At 48.2% G+C, this 18,376-nt stretch overlaps 2 protein-coding genes across 3 annotated transcripts in view; one reads left to right on the top strand and one right to left on the bottom strand.

Moving 5' to 3' along the window:
• The window catches only part of LACTBL1 (lactamase beta like 1), a 36,481-nt gene extending 26,016 nt beyond the window's left edge, over window positions 1-10,465 (top strand). Inside the window, exons 8-9 of the mRNA XM_038747269.1 lie at window positions 9,601-9,605; window positions 10,400-10,465. Coding sequence (XP_038603197.1) covers window positions 9,601-9,605; window positions 10,400-10,465 — 71 coding nt within the window. The remainder of the gene's footprint in view (window positions 1-9,600; window positions 9,606-10,399) is intronic.
• A 4,507-nt stretch (window positions 10,466-14,972) lies between these two features.
• EPHB2 (EPH receptor B2) overlaps window positions 14,973-18,376 on the bottom strand; it is a 317,134-nt gene continuing 313,730 nt past the window's right edge. For both annotated transcript variants that reach the window (XM_038746709.1, XM_038746710.1), the window contains exon 16: window positions 14,973-15,574. In XM_038746709.1, the coding sequence (XP_038602637.1) occupies window positions 15,466-15,574 (109 nt within the window). In that variant the 3' untranslated portion in view covers window positions 14,973-15,465. The remainder of the gene's footprint in view (window positions 15,575-18,376) is intronic.

Below are 18,376 nucleotides of genomic sequence, written 5' to 3'. Positions count from 1 at the left end.
CAAATCAGGTTGGACATAGTCCCTGTCCTATGGGGGCTCACAGTCTCAATCCCCATTTTACAGATGAGGTAACAGGCACAGAGAATAATAATAATAATAATTATGGTATTTGTTAAGCACTTAATATGTGCCAGGCACTGTACTAAGCGCTGCAGTGAATGCAAGCAAATTGGGTTAGACACAATCCCTGTCCCACATGGGGCTCACAGTCTAGGTAGGAGGGACAACAGGAATTTAGTTTCCCTTTTCTCCCATCTTACCTTCTCTCTGCCCTCCTCCCACTGTGAGTATCCATTTTGGGCATTTCTTCATTTTGTTTTATTTTATTTTGTTTTATTTTGCCCTAAGTGGAAAAAAGGAAAAAGAAATTATTAAGTGATTTAAAATGTTTCATTTTTGAAAAAAAATTACCTCTCTCTCCTCTCCAGTTCTTTGTGGTGATTTGCACTCTGTAAACACACAATGAAAGTTATTACTTCTACTGCTGCCATGCCCCTGCCTACCAACTCTACAGTGTATTTTCTTGCTGTTTTGACTCACAGAGAATAGAGTCCGACTAATATGCTCTTCATCTCTGAAAATGCCTGGAAACAATATCAACAATATCAATTTCTAAACAGTTAAAATAAAACTACCCCTTTCAGGGTCACACCTGGAGAGTTTCTGGTACTCTACCAATCTCGACTATGGGAGGGACAGTCAAGCAGAGGCATACCCATTCCATTCTTAGCTTGGGCAGTGGCTAGTGAGCGGGACACAATATGCTACAAGTAAAAACTCACTCATGCTGGGTGGCAGCAGAATGGGAGAGAGTCGAGGGTGGAGACACAAGTTTACTGCACTGAAGGAGGCAATGGTAAACTGCTTCCTTTTTTTAATCAAGAAAACTCTATGGATATACTACGAGAACGATTTCAGATGGAGGTGGGGCGTTCTGGGAGAGATCAGCGCATAGAACAGTGCTCAGCGCTTAGAACAGTGCTTGGCACATAGTAAGCGCTTAATAAATGTCATTATTATTATGGCTCCATAGTGTCGCTATGGGTCAGAGACAACTCGGCATAAGACAACAACAAAAAAATAAAACTATCAAATTAGATTTTTAGATTCCCTCCTACCTGTTAAGGTTAAATCTCCCTCTCCTACTTGCTTGAGAATTAAAGACTTTAATAACTCAAGCCAAAATCTTCTGTCCTGTCTAATGGTCATTTCTGTCAGCTGCATGAGATGGCTTTGGCCCAATGTTGTTCACAATCCTTCTACCCTAAAGCAGCTGTGACCTTAGTTTAAATTCCGCCTCGTCGACACTTCCTGCATTGAATCCTGGGGAACAATTCCCTAGTAGCAAAACCTGGAGGAAGTGGAAGCTGGGCTGGTTTTACAGGGATGAAGCTCTTGGCCACGAGTTGTCTATCTTACTGCAATTCCCTCACTTACATACTGCCTGTGGCTTGGGACTCTCTCCCACTTCCTAACCAGCAGATGATCACTCTCCCGGCCTTCAAAGCCTAATTAAAATCACATCTGCTCCAAAACGCCTTCCCCCCAAAGCCCCCATTTCCCGTGCTCTCTCTTTCTTTTGTATTGCCCTTGCACTTGGATTTGTACTCATTCTTCACCCCACCATCAGCTCCACAGCATTTATGCACATATCCATAAGATATTTCAACGTCTGCCTCCCCTTCTAGACTGTAAACTCCTTTTGGGCAGGGAACGTGCCTGTTTATTGTGATATTGTACTCTCTCACATGCTTAGTATGGTGCACTGCACACAGTAAGTGCTCAATTAATAGGATTGAATGAATGAATGAAGGACAGGCATCTGGGATCTGATCCCTCTTCAATGCCCTTGGGTTCCTGCCTCTACAACCAGTCTGCTGAGCTCTGCCTGTTGGGGGCTGGGAACCAGGTGATGGGTTGGAAGTATACAGGGTATTCCTAGAACTCCCCAGAGCTGCCTGGACCAACCACACAGCTGGGATCTATGGAGCAAATAATGGTATTTAGGCAGAATAAAGAGAGGTGTCCTTGGACTGAGATGGGACATTCTTGCTGTCCAATTTCTCCCTTGGATGACTGAAGGGTGAAGAGAAGACTAGAGCAGGACAGGCAGGGAGATGTGGGGAGCAGCTGGGGAATAGGGAGGGGAAAGAAACCCTAAAGGAGGACTGAAGTCTGTGGTAAAGAAGAAAAGAAGCTGTGGTATCCAACTCCTCCTTCACTCCCATTCATCACTTCCCACAAGATGGTGCTGCTCAGTTTGTTTCAAAGCTCCAGCAGTTTTAGATGTAGAAGAAAGGAGGTTTTCCTTTTCATTTCTGTCCCTTCTTTGGCTGAGACAGAGAAGACCAGAGGACTCCAACCTGCCTCCAGCAAAAGGGCTGAAAACTTTGATGTGTTTCTTCCCTATCTCAAAGCCTCTGTTTATGCCTCAGGCATAGAATTATGTTACTCTGGAGAGTCCTAGAAAGATTTGGACAATTGAATATATTCAAATATATTCAAACATATATAAACATATATATTCAAATATCTTCATATATACATATATATTCCAATATATTTGTGTCTGCGTGTGTGAGTGTGTATTTTAAAGAGCTAAATTTATCCCCAGAATATGTCTGTAACTAGACTTTGGTAGCATTCTGTTTTGATTATATTTTCCTGTAGTATTCACTTTAAAACTTTTTCAATCTTCAAGAGTCCATTGTCAAAACACAACTCATCCTCCCTCCCAAATCCCCTTCTCCTCCTAAGTTTCCCATCACAGCTAACAACATCAGCACCGCCCCCTCCCCAACCCTGAAGCCCACAACGTTGGTATTATTCTTGACTTTGTCTGTCATCCTCCATATTCAGCCTATTACCAAATCTTGTTGGTTTTTCCTACATCCCATTTCCAAGAGCTCTCCCCATCCTCTCCATCCAAACAACTATCATCCTGGTCCAGGCACCTACCATAGACTAACTTGAGTATTGCATCAGCCTTCTCAAAGTGAATGATTCCCAAATCTACCTCTCCAGCCGTGATCTCTCTTCTTCTCTTCAGTCTTACATTCCTCCTGCCTTCAGGACATCTCTACTGGGATGTCCTGCAAACATTTTAAACTTAACACATCTAAAACAGAACTTCTCATCTTTCCACCCAAACCCTGTCCTCCCCTGACATTCCTATCACTGTAGACAACACTACCTTCCTCCCTGCCCCAGAAGTCCATATCGTTGGCATTATCTGCCACTCGTCTCTTTCATTCAACCCACAGATTCAACCTATTACAAAATCCTTTCGGTTCTAACTTCACAACATTTCTAGAATTCACCCATACTTCTCCATGCAAACTGCTACCTCGCTGATCCAAGCACTTAGCATTTCCTGCCTCGACTACTGCATCGGCCTCCTGGTTGACCTCCCTGACTCCTGTCTCTCCCCTCTTCACTCTGCTGCCTGGATCATTTTTCTTTCCATATCTCCCCACTCCTCGAAAACCTCCAGCGGTTGCCCATCCACCTCTGCATCATTCATTCATTCATTCAATCATATTTATCGAGCGCTTACTGTGTGCAGAGCACTGTACTAAGTGCTTGGCAAGTGCAATTCAGCAATAAAGAGGGACATTCCCCGGAGTTGCAGTAAGTAGGTTGGCCTGTTGTTGGGTAGGGACCATCTCTATATGTTGCCAACTTGTACTTCCCAAGTGCTTAGTATAGTGCTCTGCACACAGTAAGTGCTCAATAAATACGATTGAATGAATGAATGAATGAATGAATCAGAGGAGTGGAATGTGTGGGTTGTGCCGCAGTAGGAGATCAGCAAACAGAAGCTCCTTACCATCGGCTTTAAAGCGCTCAATCGGGTCCATCCCTCCTACCTTACCTGAAGGCTCTCTTATTCCAACCCAAACTCCTACTACATCCCAATCTCCTACTACAATCCAGTCTGCACACTTAGCTCCTCAAATGCCAACCTACTCACTGTACCTTGATTTCATCTATCATCATCATCATCATCATCAATCGTATTTATTGAGCGCTTACTGTGTGCAGAGCACTGTACTAAGCGCTTGGGAAGTACAAGTTGGTAACATATAGAGACAGTCCCTACCCAGCAGTGGGCTATGCTGCTACTGGCCTCTTACCCAGTCTTCCTGCTGCCTTGGAACTCCCTCCCCACCTTCAAAGCCCTCCTAAAATCACATTTAAAATGCATTGTCATACTAAGTCCTCATTTTCCGCATGCACCTTCCTTTCTGTACTGATTATGCACTGGGCTGTGTACCCATGGGAAGCAGCATGGTGTGGTGGATAGAGCATCAGAAGGTCATGGGTTCTGATCCTGGCTCAGCCACTTGTCTGCTGTGTGGCCTTGGGCAAGTCACTTCACTTCTCTGTGCATCAGTTACCTCATCTGTAAAATGGAGATTGTGTTTGTGAGCCCCATTGTGACAGAGACTGTGTCCAACCCAACTTGCTTGTATCTATTCCAGCACTTAGTACAGTGTCTAGCATGTACTAGCATGTACTAGCATGGAGAAGCAGCGTGGCTCAGTGGAAAGAGCACGGGCTTGGGAGTCAGAGGTCATGGGTTCAAATCCCGGCTCGGCCACTTATCAGCTGTGTGACTTTGGGCAAGTCACTTAACTTCTCTGTGCCTCAGTTACCTCATCTGTAAAATGGGGATTAAGATTGTGAGCCCCCCGTGAGACAACCTGATCACCTTGTATCCCTCCAGCGCTTAGAACAGTGCTTTGCACATAGTAAGCACTTACTAAATGCCATCATCATCATTAGCATGTACTGAGAGCTTAACAAATGCTATAATTATTACCCACCCATTAAGCATTTGATTCTCACCCCAGCCCCACAGCACTTAACGTGGCTCAGTGGAAAGAGCACGGGCTTTGGAGACAGAGGTCATGGGTTCAAATCCCAGCTCTGCCACTTGTCAACTGTGTGACTTTTGGCAAGTCACTTAACTTCTCTGTGCCTCAGTTACCTCATCTATAAAATGGGGATTGAGACTGTGAGCCCCACGTGGGACAACCTGATCACCTTGTAACCTCCCCAGTGCTTAGAACAGTGCTTTGCACATAGTAAGCACTTAATAAATGCCATTATTATTATTATTATTATTTCTCCTATTTATAATTTATTTGAATGTCTATCTCCCCGCTGTACACAGTAAGCTCCTGATGGGCAGGGATCAAGTCTACCATCTCCATTTTATAGTACTTGTCCAACTACTAAAGACAATGCTCAGCATGCAGTAAGTGCTCAATAAATATCAGTGTTTGATCCAGTGCTTTGAACAGTGCCCAGTACTTAGAACAGTGCTTGGCACATACTAAGCGCTTAACAAATACCATCATTATTATTGATTGCACCTTGTCTCATCTCTCCTGCCACTGATCTCTTGCTTACACCCTTCCCTCTGCCTGTCTCCCCCTAGACAGCTGGCAGACCACTACTCTCCCCATCTTCAAAGCTCTTCTGCAATCACATCTCTTCCAGGAGGCCTTCCCTAATTCCTCATCTCCTCAGATTATGGCTTTTACCACTGCCACTTCAGCATTTCCGAGCCTCCTATGCACTTGGATTCTGACAATGCTTCCTAACTCTTTAATATGTATTTTACGTACCCTGTTATGTAAGCACTAACACTTTCATATCCTCTTTTCCATCTTCTTCCTTAGTTGTAAATGAATTTAGCTTCCCATCACCTGCTAGACTGTAAATACTTTGAGGGTAGAGATCATGAAGGATCATGTCTACTACTTCTATTGTACTCTCTCAAGTGCTTAGTTCAGTACTCTTGCATGTTAATCCAAGCATTTACCCTATCCCGCCTTGATTACTGACTTCCCTGACTCCTGTCTCTCCTTGTGCCACTCTGCTGCCCGGATCACTTTTCTGCAAAAACATTAAGTCCATGTTTCCCCACCCCTCAAGAACCTCCAGTGGTTGCCCATCCACCTCCGCATCAAACAGAAACTCCTTACTGTCAGCTTTAAAGCATTTGATCACTTTGCCTGCTCCTACCTCATTTCGCTCCTCTCCTACAGCAATCCAGCCTGCCTTTCCTCCTCTAATGCCAACCTAATCAATGTACCTCGAGCTCGTCTATCTTGCCACTTACCTCTTGCCCCCATCCTGCCTCTGATCAGAAACATCCTCCCTCTTCATATCATCCAGAAATTACTCTGCTCACCTTCAAAGCTTTATTGAAGGCAAATCTCCTCCAAGAGGCCTTCCCTAACTTAGCCCTAATTTACTCTTTTCCCACTCCCTTCTGCATTTCCCTGACTCACTCCCTTTATTCACCACCCTGCCCACTCAGTCCTACAGCACTTACATAAATATCCATAAGTTATTTATTTATATTAATGTCTGTCTTACCCTCTGGACTGTAAGCTCATTGTGGATAAGGAACTTGTCTGTTAAATTGTTATATTGTACTCTCTCAAGTGCTTAGTAAAGTGTTCTGCACATAGTAAGTGCTCAATAAATATGACTAACTGGCTGACTGGATTCTAGGAACTAGGAACTAGTTATAGTTCTAGCACTAAAGTAGGGACCTGGTGGGAAGCCAGGTGGCCAGGGAGTTGTCAGCTCAAGTCTATACTTACCCACTGCTCTTCACTCTCTCTGTACTCCCACAATCATCTGAAGATAAGAAATTCCATTATTCCATTAAACCAGTGGTGCATTTGGCCCAAGATTTGGTCTCCACAGTGGCCAAAGGGGAACAGTGTGATGGTTGCCCTCCTTGACAACCATCTTTTGGTTTCCGGATGGACCAGCTAACACCCAAACTCTCTCCTCTACCAGCACAGTTTTCCTGCTAGTAAAACTCGTTATGTCACTATCACCCATGGATTAATCCAAGCCTTCTAGAAACTGTGAGCATTTTGGTTGGCACATCTCTGTATGGGAAGGAATTTCAGTTATTTCAAACCTGCTGTGTGAAGAAGTGTTTCCTTCTGCTTGGTTTGAAGCCACCATCTTCAAGTTGAAGTAGGTGCCCATCCTGGGCCCTGGGTACGCTCAGGTTGGTCACTGCATGGACTTCCCTGGCTCGTTCTGACTGGAAGCCAGCAGATTGTTAGAGAATTAGGGGCCATCTCTGTGGGTGCCAGCCTGACTGGACTTGGTCCAGGGAGAACCGGTCTGTGAACTTGGGTGTGGAGTTGTACATGCTGGGCATCACAACAAGACTTTACCTTTTCAGGGGGCTTTGTCCCGAGATGACCCCTATGTCGGGAGAAAAGTAAGGTATGCTTAGGGATTTGGTGAATAACAGTTCTGCTGCTCACCCCTTCACGGCTCTGCAGACTCCAATCTTGCCCTTCTTGGTCTTCCTTAATTGTTTTTCCATTTATCCCTCAGGTGGGAGTTTTCTGCATTCCATGATGATGATGATGGTATTTTTTCAGCTCTTACTAAGTGCCAGGCACTATTCTAAGCACTGGGGTAGATACAAGCTAATCGGGCTGGACACATTCCTTGTCCCACTTAGGGCTCACAATCTTAATCCCCATTTTAACTAAGGTAACTAAGGCACAGAGAAGTAAAATGACTTGCCTAAAGTCACACAGCAGATAAGTGGAAGAGTGGGATTAGAATCCAGGTCTTTCTGATTCCCAGGCCCATGCTCTAATCCCTAAGCCACCCTATCCCCAGTTATCTATGAAAGCCTTTTTTTTATATGGTCTTCAAGTGCTGAATATGTCTCAAGCGCTACTCTAAGCATTGGGGTAGATACAAATCAATCAGTTTGGGCACAGACACTATTCCACATTGGGCTCACAGTCTAAGTAAGAAAGAGAACAGGTATTGAATCCCCATTTTACAGATGCGGGAACTGAGGCACATAGAAGTTAAATGATTTGCCCAAAGTCACACAGCAAGCAAGTGGCAGAGTGGGGATTAGAACCCAGGCCTTCTGACTCCTTAGGCCTGTGCTCTTTCCACTAGGCCACACTCCTTCCTTTTCTGAACAGCCTCCCCCATTACTACATCCTTCTCTAAGCTCTCTTTTCCTTTTCTTCCACTCCCTTCTGTGTTGCCCTGACTTGCTCCCTTTATAATAATAATAATAATTATTATTATGGTATTTGTTAAGCTCTTACTATGTACCAGGCACTATTCTAAGTACTGGGATAGATACAACCTAATCGGGTTGGACACAGTCCTTGTCCCACTTGGGGCTCACAATCTTAATCTCCATTTTACAGATGAGGTAACTAAGGCACAGAGAAGTAAAATGATTTACCTAAAGTTACACAGCAGATAAGTGGAAGAGTGGGATTAGAATCCAGGTCCATGCTCTAATCCCTAGGCCACCCTATCCCCAGTTATCCATGAAAGCCTTTTTTTATATGGTCTTCAAATGCTGAATATGTCTCAAGCGCTACTCTAAGCATGGGCTAGATACAAATCAATCAGTTTGGGCACAGACCCTATTCCACATTGGGCTCACAGTCTAAGTAAGAACGAGAACAGGTATTGAATCCCCATTTTACAGATGAGGGAACTGAGGCACACAGAAGTTAAATGATTTGCCCAAAGTCACACAGCAAGCAAGTGGCAGAGTGGGGATTAGAACCCAGGCCTTCTGACTCCTTAGGCCTGTGCTCTTTCCACTAGGCCATACTCCTTCCTTTTCTGAACAGCCTCCCCCATTACTACACCCTTCCCTAAGCTCTCTTTTCCTTTTCTTCCACTCCCTTCTGTGTTGCCCCGACTTGCTCCCTTTATAATAATAATAATAATTATTATTATGGTATTTGTTAAGCGCTCACTACATGCCAAGCACTGTTCTAAGCACTGGGGTAGATACAAGGTAATCAGGATGTCCCACATGGGGCTCACAGTCTTAATCCCCATTTTATGGATGAGGTAACTGAGGCACAGAGAAGTTAAGTGGCTTGCCTAAAGTCACACAGCAGACAAGTGGCGGAGGCAGGATTAGAGCCCATGTCCTCTGACTCCCAACCCCATGCCCTTTCCACTAAGCCACTCTGCTTTATTCACTCCTTCCCCGACCCCACCAGCCCCAATGTACTTATGTACACACTAGGCGGTAAACCCACTGAGGGCAGAGAATGTGACTGTTTAGTACTGTATTGTACTCTCCCAAGTGCTTAGTACAGCGTTCTGCACACAGTAAGCGCTCAATAAATACGACTGAATGAATGAATGAATCCTTCCTAATGCATAATGACACCAACAGTGCACAATATTCCAGATGCAGCAAGCTGGGATTTTTTAGATGGTAAATCCACATCTTTGCTTGATTTCTTTCCTCTTCCTGGTGAGGCCCAGTCCATTGAACCGGTGGTTTTAAGAACCATCGGACAGTGACCCCAAGATATCTTTTCCGTGGTGGAACCGAGAATCCACAGCCCATCACCTCTATAGACTGTAGAGAGGTGGGCAGAGACTGTGCCATTTATTGTTGTACTGAGCTCACCCAAGTGCTTAGTAAGCACTCAATAAATATGATCGAATCAATGAATGAATGAATCAACGGGCAGGTGGGATTTTAAATTGAAGCTCATCTTCCATTTTTCGCCCACCACACCCCATTTCTCTTCCTACCAGGTCCAGTATAGCAATAATTGTATTTGTTGAACTTGCACTGGATTTGCTCCCTTTATTCACCCCTCCCTCAGCCCCGCAGCACTTAAGTACATATCCTTAATTATTTATTTCTATTAATGACTCTCCCCTTCTAGACTGTAAACTCGTTTTAAGCTGGAAAAGGTCTGCCAACTCTGTTACCTGGGTTTTAATCTGCCACTTGTCTGCTGGGTGACGTTGGACAAGGCACTTCGTTTCTCTGGGCCTCAGTGACCTCATCTGTAAAATGGGGATTAAGACTGTGAGTCCCATTTTGGACAACCTGATTACCTTGTATCTCCCCTAGAGTTTAGAACAGTGCTTGGCACATAGTAAGTACTTAACAAATACCATTATTATTATATTCTAGATTGTGAGCCCGTTGTTGGGTAGGAATTGTGTGTATTTGTTGCTGAACTGTACTTTCCAAGCATTTAATACAGGGCTCTGCACACTGTGAGCGCTCAGTAAATAATGTTTGAATGTATAGATGCTCTCCCAAGCACTTAGAATAGTACTCTGCACACAGAAACTGCTCAATAATTTAATTTTTTTTTTTTATGTGCTGGGATGGGTACAAGACAATCAGGTCATAAAACAGTCCCTGCTCCACATGGGGTTCACAGTCTAAGGGAGATGGAGAATGGGTATTGGATCTCCATTTTACAGATGTGGAGACTGAGACTTGGTTGGATTAAGCAATTTGCCCATGGACCCACAGCAGGGAGCCAGCATTAGAATCCAGGTCCTCTGACGTCTGGGCCCACGCTCTTTCCCCTAGACCATTACTCTTCTCATAGGAACCAAAGCAATAGAACCCAAAAGATTCTTGCTGCTGAAGGTGTGACCATGGTAGGGAAACCTCTGGCAATGACAGTGGTCAGTCCAGTCAGCCAATTGTATTTACTGAGCATTTACTGTGTGCAGAGCACTGTACTAAGTGTTCGGGAGAGTACAATTTAACAGTAAACAGACACAGTCCTTGCCTGCAATGAGCTTACAGTCTAGAGGGCAAAGGGCTGGACCCCTGCCAGGTCCTGGTTGGGAGACCAAAATGCCCAAGGAACATGAGAGCTTCCCTGCAACTCTCCCAGTCTTGCTGCCTGAGTGGACAGAAATGGGTGGGCAGAAAAATTTTGTTACCGTGGAGTGGGGTTGACCAGGCCCCTACTTCCGACTCCCAGCACTTCCTAGGGCTGAGACCCTTGAGCGAAAGGTGTTTTGAGAATCCCACCCCCTTCCCACTCCCAGAATGTTCTGCTCCCTCCTTTCCGTGGTTTCTGGGAGGCAGCTTGGTCTAATGAAATGAGCGAGAATCTGGAAGGCAGGAGACTGGGCTCAGTTCCAGCTCTGTCATTGATCTAGTGGTAGTAATAATATTTATTAAGTGCGTACCATGTGCAGAGCACTGTACTGAGTTCTGGGAGAGAGCACACAGGTGGGAATTAGACACATTCTCTGTCCCTATGGAGGCTCACGGTCTAGTCTGATCTGCTCTGTGTTCCCAGGACGTCACTTCACATCCCTGTCTCTGTCTCCTCATGTGTCTTGTCACATTCAGGGATTTTTAGTTGTTTCTGACCCGTAGTGGCTCCACAGACACATCTCTCCCAGAATGCCCCATCCTCTATCTGTAATTGGTCTCGGAGTGTATCCAGAGAGTTTTCTTGGTAAAAATATGGAAGTGATTTACTATTGCCTTCTTCTGTGCAGTAAACTTAAGTCTCCACCTTCGACTCTCCCATGCCGCTGCTGCCCAACACAGGCGAGTTTTGACTTGTAGCAGATTGCCTTCCACTCGCTAGCCACTGCCCTAGCTAGGAATGGAATGAGTATGATTCTGCTTGACTCTCCCTTCCATAGCTGAGACTGCTAGGGCACTGGAAACTCTCCAGGTGTGATCCTGAGAGAGCTCCTCATGTGTAGAATGGGATTGATAATACCTTTAGGGACCAGGTCTAATGCTCACCTGTGTATTTCTCCCCAGTAGTACAGTGCCCTGCACACAGTAAATGCTTAATAAATACCATTACTACTACTACTATCCTCTTCCAATTTTCCAGGTAAAATGAAATTGCTGAGGTAAAAGTGAGCAGCAGCATGCCCTGATGGATAGAGCACAGGCCCAGGAGTCAGAAGGACCTGGGCTCTAATCCCTCTCTGACACTTACCTTCTGTGTGACCTTATGTAAGTCACTTCACTTCTCTGACCCGCAGTAAAATGGGGATTAAGAGTGTGAGCCCCATGCGGGACAGGGACTGTGTCCAATCTGCTTAACCTGTATCCATCCCAGCACTTGGAACAGTGCCTGGCACAAAGTAAGTGCTTAACAAATACCTTCATCATCATCATCATCATCATCATGGGGTCCAGAAATCTCCCACCTGAGGGATAAATGATAAAAATTATATTGAAGATCGAGAAGGGCAAGATTGGAGTCTGCAGAGTCGTGAAGAGGGTGAGCAGGAGAGCCCAGAACTGTTATTCACCAGATCCCTGATCACAGCTACTTCCCTTTCCACATAGGGGTCATCTCGGAGCAAAGCCATCTGGAAAGGTAAAGTCCTGTTGTGGTGCCAGCATGCCCAACTCCACGCCCAGGCCCAAGACCATTTCTTCCATAAAAAATAAGTGCATTGGAAAAACAAATTGGACTTATTTATCAGTGAGCAGGGGGACAGTGGGAAGTGACAGTGACAGTGGGAAGTGACAGTGACAGTGGGTATTTCCCTTTCTTACCTCGTGCAAGGTGTGTCTGGATCCAGGAACCCCGACTTAGATGTTGGCCACCAGTGATGTAAGTTTGTCCTGCTGCAGCTGAGAGGCAACTTTCTTGCTGTGATGGCTTCTAGGGGAAGTTGGAACATTAAGGATTGAGCCCCTAGACCTTCCTTCTCATACTCTTCCTTGGACACCTGGCCCTGGCGGGACAAATCCACTCCAGCAGGACTGACAGACCACCAGTGGACTGGGAGCAGAAGCTGGGTGGGTGGGAGAGAAGGGGCTGTCAGGAGGGTGACTCCCCCCGCTAGAATGGAAGCTCCTCGAGGGCAAGGCTCATGTTTACTTACTCTATTGTACTCTCCCAAGGCCTTGGTACAGAGTTCTGCACCCAGGAAGAGCTAAAAAAAAAAATCAGTAACACTGATGGTGGTCAAGAATATTCTAAGGGGGTGAAAGGAACTAGAGAGTGACTTCTTGGGGGGCAGCAGCAAGGTATGTGAAAGGCCTTTCTCTGCCCAGGGCTCTGGGGGAGAGGGCCTACCCACTGTCCACTCAGGACAGTCTCACGGTGATTAGGGCTCGGTCTGCTAAGGTAGGCCCCCCAAACATTTAGCCCATCCGGGCTTCAGGCCAAGGGTTCAGCCTGAAACACCAATCCCGCCTCATCTGTCAGGACCCAGATAGACTAAAATTGACCTGGCTCTGTAGCTCCGTCTCTGAGATTTCTGCAAGCTCCCAACTCCCCGGTCCTTTCCCATCCTCTCCCATCTTTCCTTCGAGTCACGCCCACACCCATGCCCCACTCACGCACCCACGGCTCCTTACACCCAAGTCACTCTTGCTCATGTCCCGTGTCTACAGCTCAGGTCTGCTTACACTTAAGATCATCACCTGCCCATGCCCCCGTCCCCTCACGTTCATGACCCACACTTGCTCACACCCGTGCCCATTCATACAACATTTTTATTTTAAAAAGAGTGGAGTTCATTTGCACCAAGAACTCGGAGGGTCGCCCGCGGGCCAACTGGCATTCCAAGACATTTGCAAGTCTCTGTTTAACACGGTTCCAATTTCCCAGCTACGTTGACGCTGAGGTATCCCCCTCGGAGGTCAGGTCAGGCTGGGCCTCTATCTCCCAGGCCTTCCTCTGCTCCTGATCCTGAACAAACCACTCACACCCCAGGCTGGGCCCTGGGCCAGGCTGAGGCACTGGCACCCCCCCACCGAGGTTTACACAGCAGTACGGAGCCATTTGTAACTAAAGCATTTATTTCAGGTCGATCCACTAACTGATTGTTCACTTTATAAGTCTGTCTGCTCATGGGAGGGGCAGGGCAGCCACTCCACTGTGGACGGCACGTGCCCGCCCTCCTCAGCCCCACCCTCACACTCCTGTCCATTTCCCAGGGGGGCAGAAGAGATGGGAGAAAAGAGAGGGGACTCTTGCCAGCTTGGGGAGATGGTTTGGTGGTGGAGGGGAGGGGTGGGGAAGGGGAGGGGATCACAGTGAAGGACTTAGATCCAAACCCATGGGCCGGACCACGTTCCCAGATGCTTCTCCTGGGGCCACCACCAATTGCCCTCTGCTTTGCTCACTGGGGTCCCCAACTGCCTAACAGGGGGCAGCTGGGCCTGAGCCGACACTGGTGACCACTTCCTGGCCACCCCCTCCTCTCTCCTCAGAGCCTGACAGACTCTTCCCTGTCTCTGCTGGACTTCGGGCAGCCCTGTGGCAGACACAGGGAGTCAGAGTAAGGGCTGGGAAGATGGGCAGAGGATGCATCTCCAGGAAAAGAGTCCCGTAAGTGGGGGCATAGCCCTCTCTCCACTCCCCTCTGCTCCCCCTAAACCCTCCATGAACGTGCTCAACCAGGGTGTAGTCCCCCGACCAGGCAGGTGGCCAGTTTGCTGTGGCCGTACCTGGCGGCCAAGGGGCAGATGCCCCAGGGGGCCCAGCCTGCCTGTCTTCCTGCCTGCCTGCCAGGCAAGGATGGTTAGACATAAAAAAATCAGGAAATGTGCATATAAAACCTGGCCCTCGGTATACTACCGAGTCAATAAGCCTGAACCTCCTTCCACTTGGAGGAGGACTGAGTTCTTGAAAGATATGAAACTGGAAAGTGTCTCTTCATTGTCATTTAAAAAAGTGTCCCCTGCCCCCTAAATGGGTGTAAACAGCCGGGGAACGGTGGCAACCCAACTCAATCACTGTACACGGTGGGGGTGGGGGCAGAGGACGTCCCAGGCTGCTTCCTCCTGGGCTGGGGGTGTCCAGTGAGGGCTTGGGCCCTTGCCCGGTCAAGGCCTGACCGGGGTTGAGGGTAGGGGATTCGTGGGACGAAATGTAGCCTCTCGGGGCAGAAAGGGAGGTCCCAGACTTGGGTTAGACCACCCTTTATACCACTCCACTGCCCCAAGCCCTGGGCTCAAATCAGCGAGGACAGGAGTGTGTCCTTCCCAGCCCCCACCAGAACCACAACTGGTCCAATGCAGTTTGTAAAAACTTCACATTTGAAGACTGGTCAGTTTGAACTCTGACTGGTCCCGCCGAGGACACGGCTGCTGGGCCTCATCTCTCCCGGCACCCTTCAGGGGTCGGGCAGTGAGTGAGCCCGGAGCCATGCTGCTGACAGGAGGAGGAGGAGGAGGAGAAGGTGAGGAGTAGGAGGACGAAGCAGGGGCTTCTCTCCTCTCCACTTCACAGTTGTCTTCCTGAAAGGGCCCCTTCCTGGGCCAGAGCCTGAGCCGGACCAGAGTGCCCTACCCTGGCTGGGGGTGGAGAGGAGCCACGCCAGGGCACACCGACCCGAAAATGGACGGCATCTCCGAGCCCTTTTAGAACAATGTCAATGCTTTCTCATCAGCACCGTCTTTGAAAAAACAGTCTTCATCTTTTTTGTTTCCGCGACTTGGGCGATGGGAGTCCCTGATGGCCTCTGGCGGGGCCTCTGGTGGCCAGGATCCAGTTGGGTCTGCTTCCTCCCGGATGCGGCCAGGCGCTGAGGGCCCCGGGCCGGCTCGGCGGTGGACGGGGTTGGGGCACTCGAGAGCTAGAGTGTGGACGCACGGGGGCACGGGGGGTGGGGCCTGGAGGAAGAGGAGTGCGACGGCGTGTGCGGATGTCAGACTTCCACCGACTGGATCTGGTTCATCTGTGCACGCATCACCTGGATACTGTTGAGAATCTTCTTCTGGTGGCCGGCCAGTGTGACGCCCACTCGCAGAATGTCCCTGCGGGCAGCAGACAGAGCAGGGGGAAGACTTCAGCCCTCCCGGGGTGGGGGAGAAGCACGATGTCCAGTGGGATGACCCTTCTACCCCCGACCCTCACACATCTGCTCACTGGGACCCAGTACGTGGCCAGGTCCACCCCATCAATCAGCATGGCCTAGTGGATAGAGCCTGGGCCTAGGACTCAGAAGGACCTGGGTTCTAATTTCAGCTCCACCTATCTTGGGCAAGTCACTTCACTTCTCTGTGCCTCAGTTTCCTCATCAGGTTCCTCGTTCACTTGTATCTACCCCAGTGCTTAGTATAGTGCTTGGCACATAGTAAGTGCTTTACAAATACCATTAAAGAAAAAACATGTTGGGACAGGTTGACTCGGTCTCACAAAATGCCAGTCCCAAGTGGGGTCCCCTCAATCAATCAATCAATCAATCAATCGTATTTATTGAGCGCTTACTGTGTGCAGAGCACTGTACTAAGCACTTGGGAAGTACAAGTTGTCAGCATAGAGAGACAGTCCCTACCCAACAGTGGGCTCACAGTCTAGTCTCTCCCCCAGGCAGAGACTGTCTCGAAGCTGAACACCAGCCTCTTGTTTCCCGCTCCTTCCCTGAAGGCCTCACTGTCCTCCTGTCCATGATGAGGCAGAGGCGTGCAGCTTTGGGCTGAGGTCACCCTCCCTCTCACCCCTGGCTTGACCACCTCTCTTTTTTATGGCATTTGTTAAACATTTAATATGGGTCAGGCACTGTACTAAGTGGAAAGTACGGTGCTGGGGAAGATACAAGGTAATCAGGTTAGACACAGTCCATGTCATACATGGGGCTTACAGTCTTAATCCCCATTTTTACAGTGAGGTAACTGAGGCATAGAAAAGTAAAGTGATTTGTCCAAGGTCACACAGAAGACAAGTGGAAGATCAGGGATTAGAACCCAGGTCCTTCTGATCCCCAGGCCTATGCTCTATCCACTAGGCTATGCTGCTTCTAGTCCTGGCTTGGCAATAGCGTCCCCCTCTACTCTTGGCTGGGTCACCCTTTCCTCCCACCTTTGGTTAGGTCACCGCTCCTTCCCCACGCCTGGCTGAATAGCAGGTCTCCTCCTCCATTGGAGACCTTGCCTGGAAGCCAACTGGCTATTGGATGTTTTGCCTGTGCTCCTCCAGGCTCCTCATTCCTCCTGTGGCTCTCCTTCCTTGGCAGGAGCTTCCCTTACCGGGAACTTGTACTTCCCAAGCGCTTAGTACAGTGCTCTGTACACAGTAAGCGCTCAATAAATATGATTGATTGATTGATTGAGACCCAGGGAGAATAGTCTAGGCTTCCTCCTGCTTCCCCTGAACTCCCTGGGAGGCCCCATTCCCCACAGGACTGGCTGAGTGTCCCCTCTGCTCATTCCCTCCAAGACTGAACTCCTTATCTTCCCTCCCAAACCCTGCCCTCTCCCTGACTTTCCCATCACTGTTGACGGCACTACCATCCTTCCCGTCTTCCCATCTCACAAGCCCGCAACCTTGGTGTCATCCTCAACTCCGCTCTCTCGTTCACCCCTCACATCCAATCCGTCACCAAAACCTGCCGGTCTCACCTCCGCAACATCGCCAAGATCCGCCCTTTCCTCTCCATCCAAACCGCTACCCTGCTCATTCAATCTCTCATCCTATCCCGACTGGACTACTGCATCAGCCTCCTCTCTGATCTCCCATCCTCTTGTCTCTCCCCACTTGAATCTATACTTCATACCGCTGCCCGGATCGTCTTTGTGCAGAAACGCTCTGGGCATGTTTCTACCCTCCTCAAAAATCTCCAGTGGCTACCAATCAACCTACGCATCAGGCAAAAACTTCTCACTCTCAGCTTCAAGGCTCTCCATCACCTTGCCCCCTCCAACTTCACCTCCCTTCTCTCCTACAGCCCAGCCCACAGCCTCTGCTCCTCTGGCACTAACCTCCTCACTGTGCCTCGTTCTCGCCTGTCCCACTGTCGACCCCTGACCCACCTCCTACATCTGGCCTGGAATGCCCTCCCTCCACACATCCGCCAAGCTAGCTCTCTTCCTCCCTTCAAATCCCTACTGAAAGCTCACCTCCTTCAGGAGGCCTTCCCGGACTAAGGCCCCTCCTTCCTCTCCCCCTCCTCCCCCTCCCCTGCCTTACTTCCTTTCCCTCCCCACAGCACCTGTACATATGTATATATGTTTGTACATATTTATTACTCCATTTATTTATCTTGTACATATTCTATTCATTTTATTTTGTTAATATGTTTTGTTTTGTTGTCTGTCTCCCCCTTCTAGACTGTGAGCCCGCTGTTGTTTAGGGACCGTCTCTATATATTGCCAACTTGTACTTCCCAAGCACTTAGTACAGTGCTCTGCACACAGTAAGCGCTCAATAAATACGATTGAATGAATGAATTCCCTCTAGACCTCTGACACTCAAGGCAGGCCCAGGGCCTACCAGGAAGCTGCTCCCCCCTGGAAAACTGCCGGCTCAGCTGCAGTTCCCCTCTCACAAGGGTGGCCCCTCTTAGTGTAGTGGATAGAGCCTGGGCCTGAGAGTCAGAAGGTCATGGGTTCTAATCCTGGCTCTGCCACTAGTCTACTGTGTGACCTTGGGAAAGTCACTTCACTTCTCTGGACCTCAGTTACCTCATCTGTAAAATGAGGAGTGAGATGGTGAGACCCGTGTGGGCCAGGGACTGTGTCCAGCCTGGCAAACTTGTATCTTCTCCAGTGCTTCATATAGTGCCTGGCACAGAGTAAATGCTTAACAAATACCCAAATTATTATCATCATTATTATTCC

This window comes from Tachyglossus aculeatus, chromosome 5 (assembly GCF_015852505.1).
Source record: "Tachyglossus aculeatus isolate mTacAcu1 chromosome 5, mTacAcu1.pri, whole genome shotgun sequence".
Lineage (NCBI taxonomy): Eukaryota > Metazoa > Chordata > Mammalia > Monotremata > Tachyglossidae > Tachyglossus > Tachyglossus aculeatus.
The sequence above is the reverse complement of the archived record's forward strand: the minus strand, read 5'-3'. Positions and strand labels throughout refer to the sequence as shown.